The 19,038-nt window shown below is 36.9% G+C and overlaps 1 protein-coding gene across 1 annotated transcript; it reads left to right on the forward strand.

Moving 5' to 3' along the window:
• Positions 1-175: 175 nt before the first annotated feature.
• APIP (APAF1 interacting protein) lies at positions 176-18,746 on the forward strand. The gene is made up of 7 exons (XM_060104033.1): positions 176-350; positions 7,344-7,444; positions 11,752-11,800; positions 13,281-13,398; positions 14,842-14,977; positions 17,666-17,833; positions 18,456-18,746. The coding sequence occupies exons 1-7, from the start codon at positions 294-296 to the stop codon at positions 18,553-18,555; spliced, it is 729 nt and encodes a 242-aa protein (XP_059960016.1). The 5' UTR covers positions 176-293; the 3' UTR covers positions 18,556-18,746.
• Positions 18,747-19,038: the final 292 nt, after the last annotated feature.

The raw sequence follows: 19,038 nt of genomic DNA on the forward strand, positions 1-19,038 counted from the left end.
CCACCCTGTTGGACGTGCCCCCTGGACTCCAGCCGCCCCTCTGAGCCTTGGAATCAAGCTCTTCTAGCCCCGCCTCCAACCGCTTGGCCCCGCCTCCCGGTCAGGCGGCTCCGCGGTTGGGTCTCCAGGCAGCGAGGCCCTCCCAGACCCGCCTTTCGCCTTGTCCGCCCCGCCCCCGGGGTGCCCTCATGGCCGCCTGATTGCAATTCGGCCCTTGCCGCGTCAACCCAGGCGGAGCGCCAGAAGCAAAGCCGTGAGAAGGTTGGAGGGCGCGGGTACCCCTCGTCCGGGCCATGTCTAGCTGTCACGCTCCGGAGGGAGGCTGTTGCTCACTGCAGTGTCGCGCGCAGGTAGGGGCGGGGCCACCGATGCACTCTATTCCCAGGAGACGAGGTGCAGGTCGGGTGGGGCTTCAGGCCGGTCCGGATGCGACCGCCGCGCGCCGCCGCTCCAGTTCCTCGTGCAGACCTGAGGCCCCGGGCCCCGAGGCGGGCCTCCTTCCAGCGCTGGGATTCTTTGATGGCGGGGGTTGGGCACCAGACTTTGAAAAGGGAAAAATAACGGAAGAGAGCGTCGGGCGTCTTTCGTGTGTGTTTCAAAACAACTTAACATGAAGACAGACCAAGTTGGGAAACGTGAAGCTCTGGAGTGGAAATGAAGCTAAGACTGTGCTCTCGAGCTTCTTTTCTGCTCCCTGGCGACCAGCCCGACGTTTGCCGCCTAGTAGATACTCGGACACGTACGCAGAGCCAGATCTGCGGACTGTAGCCGGCACTTTTCATCTGCACAGTTGCTCTTTGCCTGTCTCGGTTTATATTGATTATGGGATGATCGTAAAAAGGATTTTTCCTTAAGCAGAAGTCAAAGGAAAATCCACCCTCTGGCTGCACATAACTTTTCATTCACTTCTGCGCTCTAAGAATTTTATGGAACACCCACGTGCTCAGGGTGGTGATTAAGACAATGGCCTGGGGTCTGGAGGAGAGCTAGACGAATAAACAATTACAATGTGAGAAGCCTTGCTTAGGAGACAGGGAGAGTCCTTATTCCTCCTGTTATTCTCTTTCGGGGCTGAACGCCCCAATTAAAAAGTAGTAACATGACAGATTTTATTGGGAAATACTTGTCAACCACTATCTTGTGTGAATAAGTGACAACACAGATTAGCAAGGTTCCTTGTTTGTTTCCTTTTTCCCACTTATTACAGCTTATTTATTTTTTCCTCTTTTCACTGCCAACTAAAAATTGTCGCACACTGTTTGCCTCTACAAGGTTTAGGTCACTATCTACTGGAGTGGTTGACCTTAAACACACCCTGAAAGGAGTTCAGAGAGGAGGTAGGAATGAGATATTCGAGGAAGAACAGGACTTCAGATAGTTATTTTTAAGAGAACATATTATGAGCCCAATTTCTTGCATCTTATATCTAGAAAAGCACTAAAAGGATTAAAGGAGACATCTCGTGACCAGCGGCAGACTTCTTGTGATTAATAGCAGGCATCTGCCAAAATGTGTGCTTGATTCCATGTAACCCCCTTCACTAAAACCACGTCTCTACTGACCTCCCCACCACCCCACCGCTTTAGAGCAGTTCCTCAGAGCTGAGAGGCTTCCTCCCGGGTTATGGTCCTCAATTTGCCCCCAATTAAACTTAACTGTCACATTGTGCATTTTTTTTCAGTCGACATCGTTTTTTTTTTAAACTACCCCCTAGCGTATAAACTCCTTTAGTGCAGAGACTTTGTCTTGTTCATGGCTGAATTCCCAGGAAGTGCTTGGTACATCGACACTCAAGGAATACTTATGACTGATATCACTACCCACTTAGCTACTCAGCCAACTGAAACTTAGAATTCCTCTAAGCCTTCCTTTTTTTCAGTCTTCTTACCCAAAGCCCATCCTTTCTTTTTAACTTCTTAATTATCTTCCAAATCCATCACCACCTTACAATTTCATTTTGAAATTATTTCCACAGCGTTCTTCTGGTCTGGTCTTTTGCTTCCTTGGTTGTCATGCTTCAGCCTCTTTATTGCCACTGTAGATACGTTTCAAAAACAAAGTATGATCCTATCATCTTCTACTTAAAACTACTCAGCAGTTATCAAACATCTATAGCATAAAGTGCAAACTCCTGTGCATGGCATGAAAGGTCCTTACAGTCTTTTTCCTTCCCCCCTCCATCCCATAGAACCTAATTCCGGTTCCAGCTACTCAGAGTTCTCTCTGACTGAAATGCCCTTTCTCCTCTTCACCTACCTGCATGCTCGGCCATCCTTCATTAAAACTTAGCTCAGCATCCCTTCCTCTATGAAGCTTTTCCCAACTCCTGCCCCCTCCCACCAGTAGCTTCTGTTACCATAATGCCCTGGATCATCTTGTTTTATATATTGCTTTGTCGTTTCACAGCTGTTAACTTCTTTACTAGAGTTTGAGCCCTCAAGGGTAAGGATTTTCTCTTACTCGTATTTATTTCTTCAGGGCCTTCAGTAAAGGTTTGTTGAATGAATGAATGAATGAGAGGGCTATATAATAGATACCAAAAAAAGGTACACCATGCAAATGCCATGGCACAGAGTTTGAGGAAGGATCACTTCCTGCGGAGATGAGAGAAGGAATCATAGGGGAAGTGGGTAGGAAGCCTGGTGTAAAGACTGACAAGCAAGAGTTTGATAGCTAGAGGTGGGATAATTGGAGATCCAGCATGAGCATTAACAGTGCAAAGAGAAAAAGATGTATTCTTGGCTGGCAAGAAAATGTGTCTTAGTCATCTATTGCTGCACAGCTAGTATCCCAAAACTTAGGCTTAATGCACAATCATTGTCCCACAGTTTCTGATGATTAGGAATCCAGGAGAGTTTAGCTCAGGGTTCTGGCTCAAGGTTTCTCATGAGTTGGCCGTCAAGCTGTCAGCTGGAGCTGCAGGCATCTGAAAGCTTGACTGCAGCTGGGATCTGCTTCCAAGCTTACAAAGTTATTGGCAGGCCTCTGTTCCTCACATTTTATTGGCTGGAGGCCTCAGTTCTTCGCTCTATGGCCTTCTGCATAGGCTGAGTACCCTTACATCATGGCAGCTGGATTCCCCCAGAGCAGGTGATCCAAGAGAGAGCAACCAAGACAGAAGCTGTAGGCTTTAGTAACCTGCCATCAGAAGTGACATACTGTCACGTCTTAGTCTGTCTTCACACAGACCAGCCTGGTACAATGTGGGATGGAACTCTACACGAGGATGCGAATACCAGGAAGCAGGGATCATTAAGAGCCATCCTGGAGTTGATTACCACAACTAGGTTGACTAGAACTGAGAGATGTATGTAAAAAAGTGAAAGAAAATATGTGAAAAATTAAATTGGAGCAAGAATGCAGATGGACTTAAATATTTGAGACCCAGGGGGTGATATTTGAACATTAAATGATTTGAGGAAGGGAGTTCAGCGATCAAAGTGTGTTATTATTTTAGTACTAATAATAGAGTGAAGGGTAAGCTGGAGAAGAGAGAGAAGAAAAAGGAGAAATTGTAGGCAAGGAGACCAAATAGGAAAAAATAACTTTAATCCTCCCCAAATATGTGTCCGTGAGAGCTTTTACTCAATTCTGGCAAAATAAGAAAAATAAGGAGGATGGTAAATTGAATTTCACAGAATTAATTGCATTCATTTAAAGGACTATGTTTCATTCCGACCTTACCCTTCCTGCTCTTTTTATGTAAAAAATGCACTTTCCTTTTTGAAAAATGTGATAATGGATGGTTAAATATAACCAATGTCATTAACTGGTAACCTTATGTCAGTCCCTAAAATTTAAAAAACAGCAACAAAAACTACCGGTCTTGAAATTCAGAAGTCTAGGAATCACTGATCGAGATTATTAAAATAAGGACACTGATAGCCAGAAAGGGTCACAGACTCGCTGTAGTGGGGGTCAAAGCTAAAGCCAGCCTCCTTGTCTTCTGATTTCTAGTCAGTGCTTAACTGGTAAGAGTTTTTGGTTTTTTTGTTTTTTTGCGGTACGCGGGCCTCTCACTGTTGTGGCCTCTCCCGTTGCGGAGCACAGGCTCCGGACGCGCAGGCTCAGCGGCCATGGCTCACGGGCCCAGCCACTTCGAGACATGTGGGATCTTCCCGGACCGGGGCACGAACCCGTGTTCTCTGCATCGGCAGGCGGACTCTCAACCACTGCACCACCAGGGAAGCCCCGTAAGAAGAGTTTTTAAGTGTAATGAAGGTAGGAGGGAGAAATAGGGCTTTGAGTGGAGGTGAAGTTGCAAAGAAAACCAGTGTGCAGAAAGGAGAATGAATCAGAAGTGCAGAAGGAAACAAAGACCAGAGACAGAGAAAATGCTGACACCTTGACTGTGCCTGTATCCAGTCCATTCTTAGGCCAGTGCGAGGAAAAATTCTGCAAGACTGAAATGATCAAAAAAGACTACTAGGTGTCTTGGGGCTATCTTTACGCTATTTTACAGGTCTGTGAATTGTAGAATGCTGACAGTAATGCAGATGATTATTTATCATAGAAATGCAAGTCGTGTTATAGAGATTCAACTTATTGCTGCAGCGGATATTGTCCAGTTTTTCTATATCATTTATTTGTAAATCCAGGATTCCTGATTAGTTTTATGTGTGTGTTTTGAATTCTCTTTGGACACCGTTGTATCATCTTTTTGGTTCCCTCATTTAGCTGATGGGCTAAATACATTTGACACGTGTTCATTTTATGTTTGTAAGAGTCCCTTGGGAAAACCTCTGAGGAATAATGCCTCTATTATGCTTAAATTGAAAGAAAAGGTGGGGGAGGGGATTAGAGCCATTGTTGGCTGTGAGCAGGTATCTCAGTGACATTCGAGGCTGATTTCCTTAAAATAACTAGATTGAAAAATTGGGGAAATGAAGTATTGATTCAAAAACTGTTTAGGCTTTAGTGTTTTGAAAGTATATTCAAAATACTGTTAAATGTTTCTTCCTCACTGTATGGAACCTCTACTGTAAGAAGTTGATTGTAATCCATCTTTAGATATGTCTTTCAAAAGTCTTATTCTAGCAGACCTAACAATAACAGACAAGTAATATTGATATTCAGGGAAGAGCTAAATACTAACTAAACCTTTTCTTTCTTGTGAATTCTTATTAAAATACATATTTTAATTTTTATTTTTCTTATCATTCTGGATAACTTAAATGACTGCATTTTTACTAAATATATCTCTGTTGGTTCCTGCTGCTAAGTGATTATTTTTCTTGAAATTGTAATTTTGTGGGTTTGAACGATTGAATGAAACTTTACTAACAACAGCTGCCTTACTATTGTTATTCCTGTAGCATGAAGCAGGCTAATTGTTCTAATACCTCAGTACTGGAAAGACAAAAGGGAAAGGGGAGGCCCTTAATAACAGACTGTTTTCTATAATGTTTGCAACGTGCCCTGCAAGTTGATGGTTAAGGATTGGAAAACTGCAGGAGTCTTCTCATTAGCTGTAATTTAATATGTAATTAAATATCGTATCCCTAAAAAAGGAAATAGCAAATTATACAGGGCATGGGTAATTTTGGCTAGATTTCATAAGGAAAGATATAATAAAGACCAATATAACTTTATTTTTAATTTTAATTCAGGAATTTTTAACTCGTTAAAATGGGAAGGAAACGAATGTTGACTGTGTCACACATTGTGCTTCATGCTTTGTATCCATTATATCTCATTTTAATCCTCATAAAGTTCTTATTTATTGGATGAGTAAACTGAGGCCCAAGGTCACGTAAGCAATAAATGGTGTAATATGGATTTGCCTTTGTGTCCATTAACTCCTAAGCCTGTGTTCAATCAGAACTTTTAAAAAATGTCAACATTCCCATGTTTTTAATTTTATATTTTTAAGTCTACTCCATCAAATGATCATTCGTAGTACTTATCTAAAATAAAATGTCTATGTAAAATATTAACAGTGAATTTGGGAAAATATCATAACTTCAGAAATCCAATTAAATAGCTGAAAATTTAATCTGTTCAATAATAATCCCTCTTTGGACTCAAAGATGTTTTTTTCCCCTTTACCCAGTGCCAAGATTTATATATGCAGGTTTGCTAGCTGTGCTTCTCTGCACAGTGTGACTACTTGTTCACTTTGACCTGGAGGGTATAGCCCCTTGGGGTCCCATGCATATGTAGGGATTTTCTATTAGATACCCTATTTTGAGCACACCCTAGGTTTTATCTTGTGTTTCTAGTGACATGCATAGCTATCAAAATTGAAGAGGTCACCAGAGATTTGCAAATACCTTCAGGGAAATTAGGGCTTTGGATCTCACTTTCCTCCCAGGTAGACTCACTGTTGTTTCTTTTATGGCTGTGAAACCTTATTTTCTTGCCAGCTCAGCAGTATATTTTGAAATATTTTTTGAATGACTTATTCAACAGTTTTACTTGTTTTCAAGGTAAGGGTTGTATATTATACTGCCAAAATGGAATTCATTGTATTTCTTTATTATAGTTTTTGTTTTCATTAATTTTAGCTTTATAAAAGAGGGGGAAATGCCTTGTTTTGTTTTCTAAAGAAGTAATCATTAGACATTTAAAAGTAAAGCTCTTATTTCAACTAGATTTATCGTACTGATCATTTCACCATTTATACAAATATGGAATCATTATATTGTACACCTGAAACTAATATAATGTTCTATGTCAATTATACCTCAGTATAAATAAATAAATAAATAAGGCTCAGTGTTTATCCCAACATATATCTTCATAGGATTGGGCCTAGAAAGTATTATGATTGTTTCTGAGTGCTTTTTATATTATTTTCTTGACTTTATAATTCCATAATAAGTATATATTGCTTTTGTAATAAGAGAAAACAATACAAGTGCTATGAAACAAAGGACATTTTTAGAATAAAAATAAAATTGAACCAACGCAGATAATAAACAAATAACTATGATAGTATATCATGTATATCATGCCTTAATTGAATAAGATGTTATGTGTAAAGAAATTTTCTGGACAGACTGAAGCATGTTCCTTTCAGCACTAGATCCTATTTTATTTCAGCCATTTCAGGAGATACTTTGTAATATAATCTGGGCATTTCTCCACCTTGTTCTTGCAGTCTGTTCCATAATATTAGACTGTATGGCCCTGAATAATTCTGGTTGCAAAATAATATAGTAGATCCACATTCCAAACATTAAAAACAAAATATATTTTGTAATAATTTTCTCCCTCACCGTACCCCCTCTATGGTAGATTTTCTTAAACTTCCTTAAATTGGTTTCTTAATAGAGATAGCATCTAGAGTAGTCATTTGATAAAATAATGTCTATTTTAGAAATCATTATCTTCTTTTTAAGGACAAGGAACATCCAAAATACCTGATCCCAGAGCTCTGCAAACAGTTTTATCATTTGGGCTGGGTCACTGGGACTGGAGGAGGAATTAGCTTGAAGCATGGGTAAGTTTCTGGCTGATTTCATTTCTGAGAATTCTCCATATAAGTAGACCACAGAAAGCCTAACATGTATTATGTACAAAGAACAACCGATGATCAGTTTTATGATACTGATGGTATTTAGTTTCTAAATAGAGAAATAGGTATTTGCATAACTGAATGGAATAAGTGTGCAGATGTTGCAGATATAATAAATATCTAAGGATTTAAGAACCATAATTTCTAATCAGAATAATTTGGTCCCCAGTCCATGGAGTACCAAAGTTAAATAACATGTTGCTGGGTATGTTCATATGTCTGGAACTATGAAGGGTCCCCTCTAGATAGACAGGATTTGTTTCAAAGGTTCAGATACATATTTTAAAGTCACTTAAATACAGATTACTAACCACCTAAAATTCTAAAAATTACATTTTTTTGAGTCCAAAAAAAGGCAATATGCCTTTCTAAATACATGTATCATTATTAATGGACATAGCACCTGCAGGTCCATGTTGTTCACAGGACAAAACAAGAGGTACTGGCCTTGAAACAGAAGGAATGAATAGTAGTTAATTGTTCTTTAGACTTACTCACCGTCTTTCCTTTAAGAGGGTGAAGAAATAAGTAACCTACTAACAATGAAAATAGAGGTTGTAGAATCTCACTCTCTTAAGTGTTTCTGGAACAGGATTAATGTATTTGCTCCTGAAATATTTTAGGAATAATATTGTCTGGAGGCTGAATGTTAAAACTGAGTAACTTGATTTATTTCTTTATCCTAATTCACTTTCTTTAACAAAATTGGATTACTACAATATTTATGTAATGTTGAATTGTTTAGAAAAGAATGGAATGTAAAATGTAATCAGAACATTTTGAACAAAGGGGATTTTATAACATACCACAAGATGATGCCATTGAAATTTCATCTGCTTCAAATTACCAAGGAATTCATGAAATATTAATTAAACTGTGGGAAATGACAGGAGAGCCCTTAGTCAACAAATGTCACAGTTCATGTGTAGGGAGGCTCTCAGTCTGGAAACGTCCTGTTCCACATGGTATCAATACATGGGACATCCGTCACGTGCATCCTCTCTTACCATCAACCCAGTGCTAATGTGTCAATCAGCATTTTGCAGGTTTTCAAGTTATCTTGCCAAAACTTTCAAGTTGATCTGTTCACAGCAAAGTCCTATAATAACAACACTTGTTATCATTTCATTTATTCATTTAGGAGTTGAGTCCTAGTAATTTGGTTTCTCGCCTGTATTACTTATAATAAATTATATTCTAAATATTGCCTTCAGTTAACTGCTTTTTTTTTTGCATTTGCAGAAATAGTTTGTATATGTACAAAAGAGAGCTTTTTACCAAACTGAGTTAAAATAACTTTTCCAACTGGCTCAAAAAAACAGCTAAGTTAAAAATAGAATGCAGGTAAGGGACCACTGCAGATCTCAAGACGGAATTTTTTTGATCATAAAGACATAAAAGACTATGTTCTTTGTAAAACTAAAATTCTTTGTAGAACCATGCACTAAAATTACGTGTGGTCACTCTAAAACACTCACTGGCACCTCTTAAAATTAATTGGCTTTATGGCACTACAGTCAATTTATAGGGAAGTTGCATTGTGTTTGTAAAATGCTTTTTCCTCAGCTTCTTAATTGGTGTGGAGCCTCCTGGAGGTCACAGGTGAAAACAGCCACAGTTTTATGGCACTGTATTTGGAATCTTACTAAATTTTTGCTTTACAGAGTAAAATGGGTAATTTGTAGTAACATGTTGAATTTTCTCCCTAATATTTAAATGACTTCATAGACCCATATCAGTAATTTTATCAGCAATATTATTCTCATGTTAGTGAAAGTTTGGTTTTCTTTATCTGATGCTTAGAGCGGATAAATTTGGAATGAAGCACAAACCCAATAGGTTGTGTTTCCAGAATAATTCTAACATTAAGCCCTTTAGGGAATATGAAATTATTTACTGATTCCAAGGTTTGGCTACTATCAGTTCAGCTTATGCTACTGGTGTATGGTGCCAAAAATGTACATAATAAAAGATAGCTTAAGACACATATAAGAGTTAAATCAGAAGGAAGAAATGGAAGACCAAGAAAATAACAGTAATCAAGGCAATTCCAGGATACTGAGCAGCCATTGTGCTTAGGCTAGATTCCTGTCTTTCACAGCATTATATTTTTATGTGTCAGAGACACTAATCCTGTTGTATGCTATTAGAATTAAAATTAATAAATCTATATTATAGACAAGTTAATTGAATCATAGTAAGGTTTAAAGGATTTTTTTAAGTAAATAAAAATAGAACATGTATTATAAACTCTTGTGTTTTGTTCCCCTGCTCACCACATTGTGAAAGATCAGGGAGTATGGAGAAAATAAATTCTAAAACTTAATACCTTGAAACTCAAAATGCTTTTGTTTGTGGCTTAGAGTACCAAGTAAATACTTCACTTTTAGTCTTTGGCATGTTTCCCTCCTAAAATAAAAGCTCTGTCATCTTTGTATTAATATTTTTATCCACGTATCTCCTTCTTTGTAGGTATAGTTTTTTCTAAAACCTGTTCAGCTAATCTTTTCATTACTCAAAGTTGATCAAAGTCTCAACTGATTTCCATTTTATAAAGGCAGTAATAAAAGTAGGTTTAGCATACCAGGGAATTCCCTAGCGGTCCAATGGTTAGGACTCCACTATTTCACTGCTGAGGGCACAGGTTCAATCCCTGGTCGAGGAACTAAGATCCCACAAGCCATGCAGCATGGCCAAAAAAAAAAAGAAAAGACATTTAGCGTACCAAATTATTTGAACAAACTGAATAAAAACCCTGGATTTTCCCACTTTGTAGGTGGAGTTTATTTACCAGCAGACTGTTTCGAACTTTATTTGAGTCTGTTCCCAGGACTGCATAAATATCTCCGCACACAAGAAGACCTACAAGTCCACTTACCAGCGGAGGTGACTGGACTAGGTACCACACATGATTCTAGAGTCTCTTTCAGGTTACCATGTTACATGAGGACAAAAGATTTGGATCCCTGGTATTTATAAGGGGCCGTTTTAACAGTAATGATCCCTATGCATTCCCACTGGTTCCAGAGGAGTGCCACTTTATGGTTTTCTTATGCAACAAAGTTCTAAAGCAATAGCTACTTTGTGAAAATGAATGCTTGAACAAAGCTTACTGCTTTGGATTTCATTCCCATTATCAGGCATTTATTTTCTAGACCTTAATTTACCAATAGATCCTTAAAGGAACTTTCTTAAATTTTTGTCAGTTCCAAGTCTATAGGTTTATTAGTAACCCCAACTTTGACAGCTCAATTCAATATAGGCAGTCATCCTCATTTTCACTGGGAAACAATATTTATTCAGTGTCCCTACGTCCATGCCTCAGTGGCAGAAGCTGGAGCGTGCAGGTGCTGGTATTTCATTCATTTGCATTATGTGGCAGTTCTTTAACACCCTCTGTCAGCAACTGAAACTGATACATGAGCCAAAGGACCTTTGTTGAGGGTGGAGAGAATTTAGAGAAGATTTTAGATTAATTTCCAAAGCAAGTTTGAAAGCACCTTGTGGTAAGTGGTACTGCTATAGCATCTCCCTTAGCACAATGTGCTGTGTAACAGAGAGATCTCCAGATGTAGCCATGCCTTTTATATTTCTAACTTTCTGCAATTGTTCTGGCTTTGTTAGCAAATATTTTCACAAGATAGAAGTGTTTTTCAATTAGGAAGCATATACTGTTCCACCCAAAAAGTAGCTCAGTGTTAATGCTGTAATTTAACAAACCATCCAGCAGAGGTCTCTGAGCGTCATGTTTTATAATAAGAGCATTTCAAACAATAAAATTAACCCTGATTTCTTGCAAGCAGAGATCTACTCCAAGTGAGCATATTTCCGCTGATTGGACTTTAGAATAACTGTGTTCCATGTATAGTAAGATAAACTCTGCTTATTCGTGCTTAAAGATGCTAAAGACTTATGTTTTCAGATTTTTATTTCCCCTAACCACATAAAAGCCTGGTTACCATTGATTTTGCACCATAAAAGGAAATAAAGAAATATATATGAAAATGTAACAAAAGCAACTATCAACATTTTACTGTGTCACCAGCATTATAAAGAAATTAATTTGGTATTCTTTCTATACAGCCTACACCATTAATTAAATAAAGCAGCTATTTGTATGACTTGATTTATAAAGATAATTAATGATTGGACTGCAAGAGTACACTTGTCTTTTTGCAAAAGCAGAACATTCGAGTTAAATAAATACCAATTTCTGTATTTTGTGTTACCAGCAATGAAATCTACATTGCTCCTTCAGGAGTGCAAAAGGAACGGATTCAGGTATGGTAAAGGGATACTTCTTAAACCCAAATGTCTGTTCTTCTCTACTTGATTATTGTTTTGTGAAATGGAATTAATATTAAAAGAAATCTGAGTTTTGAAGGGAGGTTATATTGTGATAATTTAAATAACTAATCAAGAAACATTTGTTGGGCTTCCCTGGTGGCGCAGTGGTTGAGAGTCCGCCTGCCGATGCAGGGGACACGGGTTCGTGCCCCGATCCCGGAAGATCCCACATGCCGCGGAGCGGCTGGGCCCGCGAGCCATGGCCGCGGAGCCTGTGTGTCCGGAGCCTGTGCTCCGCAACAGGAGAGGCCACAGCAGTGAGAGGCCCGCGTACAGCAAAAAAAATAAAAAATAAATTTAAAAAAAAAAAAAAAAAAAAGAAACATTTGTTAAGTAACTATTAAATTTTTTTAAGGTGGTAAGTATCCTGCTTGCAACCCTGTGTTTTGAATTCTCATTCAGCCTCTAGAGGGCAAAAGTGAACAGTGCAATCTTAAGTCATAATAAAAAATGATTCTAACTTTGCAGCATTATAACACCACCTTTATCAGGCTAATAGGGTAATCAGATTGGTGGTCTCAGATGGACCAAACTGATTCATATTTAATAATGGCAAAGCTCTTTCAATTTAAAGTTATAAAACTTTGTTTCAACATTTTGAGAAGACCCATTCTGTATTAATGCTAGAATAATACCCAGAATAGAGTTAAAACAAGCACATAATACTTAATTCTGTCTAAGGCATAGTGCTTCATTAATAAAACATTTATATTGTAGTTTGTAATAAACCCTGGCAAACGAAAGTTACATGTCAGAGATATGCATGTATTACTAGGAAAAACCTGTGGATCTACATAATTCCTTAGAACTTTAAAAATAGAGTACGTCATCCAGATTAACATTTCTGAGTACCAGTTAAGTTTCTCAAGGGATAAGAAAATTTTACTCTGTATTTTTTTACTCTGTATTTTTCCTCTTATATTATGAAATGTGAAAAAAATTATAACACCCATCATACAAAATGATGATTATATAGTCTCTCTGAAATATAGTTGTGAAATTACATGGCAAAGCTGAGAAACTAAGTTGATAAAATGACATCAACATCATTACATGCATATTAAATTTTCCATATCACTTTTTTCTTCAAATTCTAAAGGTCGATTTTTTTTAGCTTTCTTGAGATGATTTTTATTAGTAGAAAACATTTTTTTATTTCTCAAAATGGCTAAAAAATTTTGAGAGAGAAACTATAATTATATAAATATTTAAAATATAGTTAAATATGTATATATATTAGCACTGTTTATATATACTATATATAAATGGAATTGTGTATATATATATATGTGTGTGTGGATATATATACATATATATATATGTATATATATATATATACACACACACAAGAAAGGGGACATTTCTAATTGATATTGTATAAGCCTTCTTTTTTTCTTTTTCCCCCTCTAAATAGCCTGAAGACATGTTTGTTTGTGACATCAATGAACAGGACATAAGTGGACCTCCGCCATATAAGAATCTTAAGAAAAGCCAGTGTACTCCTCTTTTCATGAATGCTTACACAATGAGAGGTAGGCAGAAAATGTATTCAACCTAAAGAATATTTGCAGAGTAGGCTCCTGTAAATAATGGCAATTATTGTTGTAGTTCACAGTTCTTGAATACCTGCTATGTGCAAGGGCTTTAAATATGTTAACTCATTCAGTCCTCACATTAGCCTCTGTGGGAGGTCCATTATTACTTCATTTTATATATGAGAGGACAGAGGCTCTGGGAAGATTTTCCCAAAATAACCAGCCAGTGAGTATTGGGGCCAAAATTCCAACCTAGATCAATATGATTCCACTAGATTGTCAAATTAGCCAACTAAATATTATATTTACAATCCAATTCCTACTCTTAGTTCAGAGTTATATCTCTGGGAACTTGTAGTAGAAGTTAATCAAAATACAAATGAGGGAAAATCATGCCCTTCACTTCAGTGGGAGTGATCCTCTTTTTTGAAAAATTTACTTTATGATAAAAATAGGACTCTTACTTTAATTCCCAGAAATTGTGGTAGAAAACCAACCTGGAAAGGTTGATCCTAGAGGACAATGTAAGAATAGGAAAGTATAACTGAAGTACTGGCTCAGCCTTAGCAATGGAGTCATTAGAACCATGCTTTAGTATAGCCCCTGAATAGAATCAATATAGAGTTAGTAATCATGCCATGTGCTGTTCCCAGACATTATCAGCTACTACTGAAAGGATGAAACTTCAGCAACAGGTTCTAACAGCATGATGAATCTTTCCTAGCAAAAAGCTAAATAAACTTCCCATTGCAAAAATAGCCATTACTGAGTTTTATAGCATACAAGTTATTTTTTAGGTAAATCCCTTGCATCTATATCTTAAAATCCCTACCATCCCCTTATGTTATTAAGATATGGCCTACACTGAAGCATATCTTGATGATTAAGGGTCAGACTAAACTGGGTTCAAATCCAAGTTCTTCAACTACTATCTGCAGTTGGACAACGTAGTTAAATAACCATGGACAAATTATTTAACATCTCTGAACCTCATGTCCTTGACCATTAAATGGGGGAGATGGTTGTTGTGATGATATGAAGAGATAACATCTATAAAGGGGATTTGCCCAGTGCCTGGCACATAGGAATCCCTAACTGAGTGGTAGTAGTAGTATGATTATGATCTCCACAGTCATTATAGTTGTACTTCAGACTATCTAAAGGATATTTCTTGAGCATGTATAAAGTATCGTGCATTGTCCTGATGCTGGATAAAGCTTAATTTTTTTTCCTTTTGCTTTCTGACTTCTCTATCAGTAGTTCTCTTTCCTATCTTCCTTTCTCCCCTCCTACCCGCTGCCAACTTATTATTCCATGCCAAGAAAAACAAGTCCAAAGCCATATACAAATAAGTGTGTGTGTTTATGTGTATATATTTTTTTCTTTAAAAGGTGCAATTTAGTTTTCACTGAGCATGTAACTGTATTCTTCCCCCTCCAGGAGCAGGTGCTGTGATTCATACCCACTCTAAAGCTGCTGTCATGGCCACCCTTCTCTTCCCAGGAAGGGAGTTTAAAATTACACATCAAGAGATGATCAAAGGAATAAAGAAATGTATCTCGGGAGGGTATTACAGGTATTTTCCCCTATTTTTTGCTTAACTAATTTGAACAGTATTTCTCCTTCTTATAATAAACAGGATACTGATCCTTTTATGTAGTTAATGAAATGTTGTAGATCTATGTTAGACAGTACCCCCCCTCAATATTATACTTCCAGATCTATTCTCAGTGACACAAATCAGATGCCTTCCCTCCTTTTCCCCATCCCCAACCCAGCCTTGGTAGGTTATTGCCAACATGAATAATTAAATGTTTGTCAGAGTAAAATGCAAAAATCCTGGCTGAGATATCTACAGAGATGGAAAGAGTGTGTTCGTCTATTGAAGAACCCCAAGAGCCAGCTCTCCTCACCTTCACTTTGTCTTCAGGAAGTTTCAGCTCTGACTAAGTCTTGTGCTTCATTTTGATCTCATGTAGTATTTCTGGAATATTTTCATTTTTAAAAAAGTTTTATAATTATTTTAATTAAGTAGATCTCTATACATTTATAATTTTTCAGTGTGGAAACTGGCATAGATAGTATAGAACAGAGGCCTTCTGGATAAAATCAGCTAAACCCACCAGCCCACAAAAATGTAGCAATTATTCGTCAATCTAGAATACAGTGACATGAAGAAACACGTTCCCAGGGCTCAGGGACAGGCTCGGCATTTTGTTTGAGTATACAAGCATTCTTTTTCCTGAGCCTTCACCCTTCCCAGTTTCCTAAAGGGGCTGAATCCACTTTGCCTTGTTTAGAGGAAAAGGGTGCCAGTTTTTCTAAAGTGTTCTTGCAGCAATATCTTACTGTTGCTGCACATAATAGACTGTATGTGTTTAAACTAGTGTGCTGAGAAGTTAATTGGACTTGATTTTAGTTAATATTTATTGTGTGCCTAAAGCATTCCTCAGTGCTGGGAAACACCTATTTACAAAAGTTAAATATTTAAATTATGAAAGTGTACATACTAAAAAAAGCATAGCCGCATATTGCCTTTTCCATATCTGGGTCTTGAAGGAGAGGCATTATGTGTGCTATCAGTTTCATCGGCATTTGATTGCTTTGGTGAAGAAATAAAAATAGGTCAGAAGAACGTGTGAGATGGTGGGTAGAGGAGCGGAGCACAATAGAGAGCCTTTGGAATTTTGTGGAAAAACAAATGACATGAATGAAAAGATGTCATTTGTTATGCATCACAACGTATACACTTTATATATTATTTTGAATGTCTCAGAATTTAAAGAGTACAAAGTTTTTTGACATGCTTTTGTAATTCTGTTTGAACCTGGCTGGGAAATCAGTAACAGGGTCATTATCACAGCTCAGGGGCAGTGATACTTCATCAGTATTTGGGGAGAATCCTATAAGTGTCCAGTTAAAAGAAGGGGCAATAAAAGGTGGATGAGTAAGAAAGGATGGAGTTTTTACATTTTTTATTCTACTTTTTAAATTTTTAAGTCCATCTTTAAAAAAATTACAATAACTTTCAAATGCCTAATTCTTATCGGGGGAGGTTACCATGTTAAATATAGCTGTTGTACCTTTTGGATGCAACATGCCTATGGTAGAGTGAAAAGAATACTGTTTGATGGTCAAAGGACTACCCTGGCTCTGTTCCTCAGGTCTTATTTTGCACCTGGAGATATTTCTGACTGTTCGGTATATGGTAGAGGAAAATATAAGTTTGTGGTTCTCCTCGCCAATACTAGGAAAGATTTGGGACTAGCAATTTATTCCCTCCACATTTAAGGATATTTTATAATTACCTCTATTTTACTTAAGTGAAATAATGGGCAACCTCATACTGTTCCTGAAAATGGTTGGCCAGGTTCTTTATCACATGACAGCTACTCAGTCGGTACCTTCCCTAAAGTAGTAACCTCTGATAATATATGGATAGAACTTATTTTGGTTAAGTTTAGCCATCACAAAGATAGTGAAAAAGCAGATGTAACATTAACAAAGCAAGAGAAATTCATGTTAAAAGGAAAACATGTCTGAGTTTTGATTGGTTGTAAATGACCTCACAAATAGACATAGTTTTACCAGTAACAAGCTTAAATATTACTGCAGAAGCAAAAATGAAAAATGCATATTCTGATTTCATCACATGTACTTACTAAAAATAAGGTAAAGAGGTTCTAATGTCACAGATTTGAGAACGTTCTGAAAATATTGTCATACCTTTAATAGTTAGCTCCAAAAGGTTTTTGCTATCCCAGGGCCATAAACCACACCTGCATTTATTTATTTGTCTATCCAAGACACTTTTGGGTCCTGCAGAGATAGAATAGAATGATTTTGTAGCGTTGGGAAATTCCTGCTTTAATAAGTAGTTCAATTGTTAATCCTTCCTATGCTTCTAATTCTGAAATTTATCATTTCTTATCTCCTGTTAAAACTACTGTGATTCTCTATCCTTCAGGGAAATACTTGTATGATCTTGATAATTTCTTTGTTAGGTTTTGGTATCCTGTACAAATTTCTGCCACTTATACTTAGGATTGGAACAATGCCTGCCAAATTCCCAAGGCGTCTCTTGATACAGTTGTTTATACAAGATACACAGAATAACATGCAACGTCCTGTTCCTAATTTGGAGTGGCTTTTCAGATATAAAGAGAACGTCTAACTTGTTATTTGAAAAAATTATAAATTTTATATATGAATGTCTTTATTTGTTTTAAAAAGGAAAGCAAATGACTAAGTTTTGTCTTAATAGATATGATGATATGTTAGTAGTACCCATTATTGAGAATACACCTGAGGAGAAAGACCTCGAAGAGCGAATGGCCCGAGCAATGAATGATTACCCAGACTCCTGTGCAGTACTAGTCAGACGGCATGGAGTCTACGTCTGGGGAGAGACGTGGGAGAAGGCTAAGAGCATGTAAGTGTAAACCGAAACCAAAGAACGTCTGGGGCAAGTCACCACACTCTAAAAGAGAATGAAATATGTTTTATGATTGAAAACAGAGTATGATTTTTTTGTGTGTTACTGGTCAAATTGGTTTAAATTTAAATAGTTTATCATTAATTATTTCTAGATATTTTATTTGTATTATATATTCTTTTGTTAAGAAATATTTTTCAGATTAGCTGTTAGTTGGCAAGGCACTGTGCTCTTTGATACAAAGAAGGAGATACAGATCTTGTTCTCTGAGTTGAGGGCTAGAATAAAGCTAACCCAAGTCGCATAAAGATTTGCTGTATTTATTTCAAAAAATGGCACATAATAAAAAATTTTAATTTACATAAGTAGTATATTTTAAACTCCCTTTTATTTCCTGAGAAGTGTATAGTATGGTGGCATGATTCAGTGTGATTCCATGTTTTAATAATGTTGGAGACAAACTAAGAAACTTTGCCTAGAATTGAGGAAAGAAAAAAAAATCTGCTAGGAACAGGGTTAACTTGATGCAGAAGAAAAATGTGATTGTTAGGATTGGAGAACTCTCTTTTCACTGAACACTTTTAGTTCTTTTTGCTTTTATTTATTTATTTTTTAACAGGTGTGAGTGTTATGACTATTTATTTGATGTTGCCGTATCAATGAAGAAGGTAGGACTGGATCCTACACAGCTTCCCGTTGGAGAAAATGGAATTGTATAAGCCAAGTGGAAGTTTATTATATGTAGAGACAAAGCTCATCTTAATTATTACTTAAATGACTCAGGTATTTTTTTAAATGAATTGAAAATTTCCATGAAGCTATTGATTTGTCACTAAATGCTGCAGATCTTCTGACACTGGATGATATTTGCTTATATTCTTGTATTTTAAATGGCAATACAATGGAGTAAAAATTTTATAGTGAATGTTTTTTGTGTTTATTTCTAAACCCCTTAACAGCAAAATATTTTCCTTTAATTTTTTTATATATACTCCCAGAGAATTCCTATTACTCTTTAAAGTTGTTAGGATAATAGAATTCATTGGAAAATGTCCACTTAATTACAGGATGAGCATTTTCTTATTTTAATATTGGTATCATAAATTTACATGAAAAGTCAAGGACATATATATCCCTCAATGTTGATGTCAAAACAATTTTATAGATTTCCCCTATATGCTGTAGTGCTTCCCTATATTGTA

The sequence above is a fragment of the Mesoplodon densirostris genome, chromosome 7, assembly GCF_025265405.1.
Source record: "Mesoplodon densirostris isolate mMesDen1 chromosome 7, mMesDen1 primary haplotype, whole genome shotgun sequence".
Taxonomy (NCBI): domain Eukaryota; kingdom Metazoa; phylum Chordata; class Mammalia; order Artiodactyla; family Ziphiidae; genus Mesoplodon; species Mesoplodon densirostris.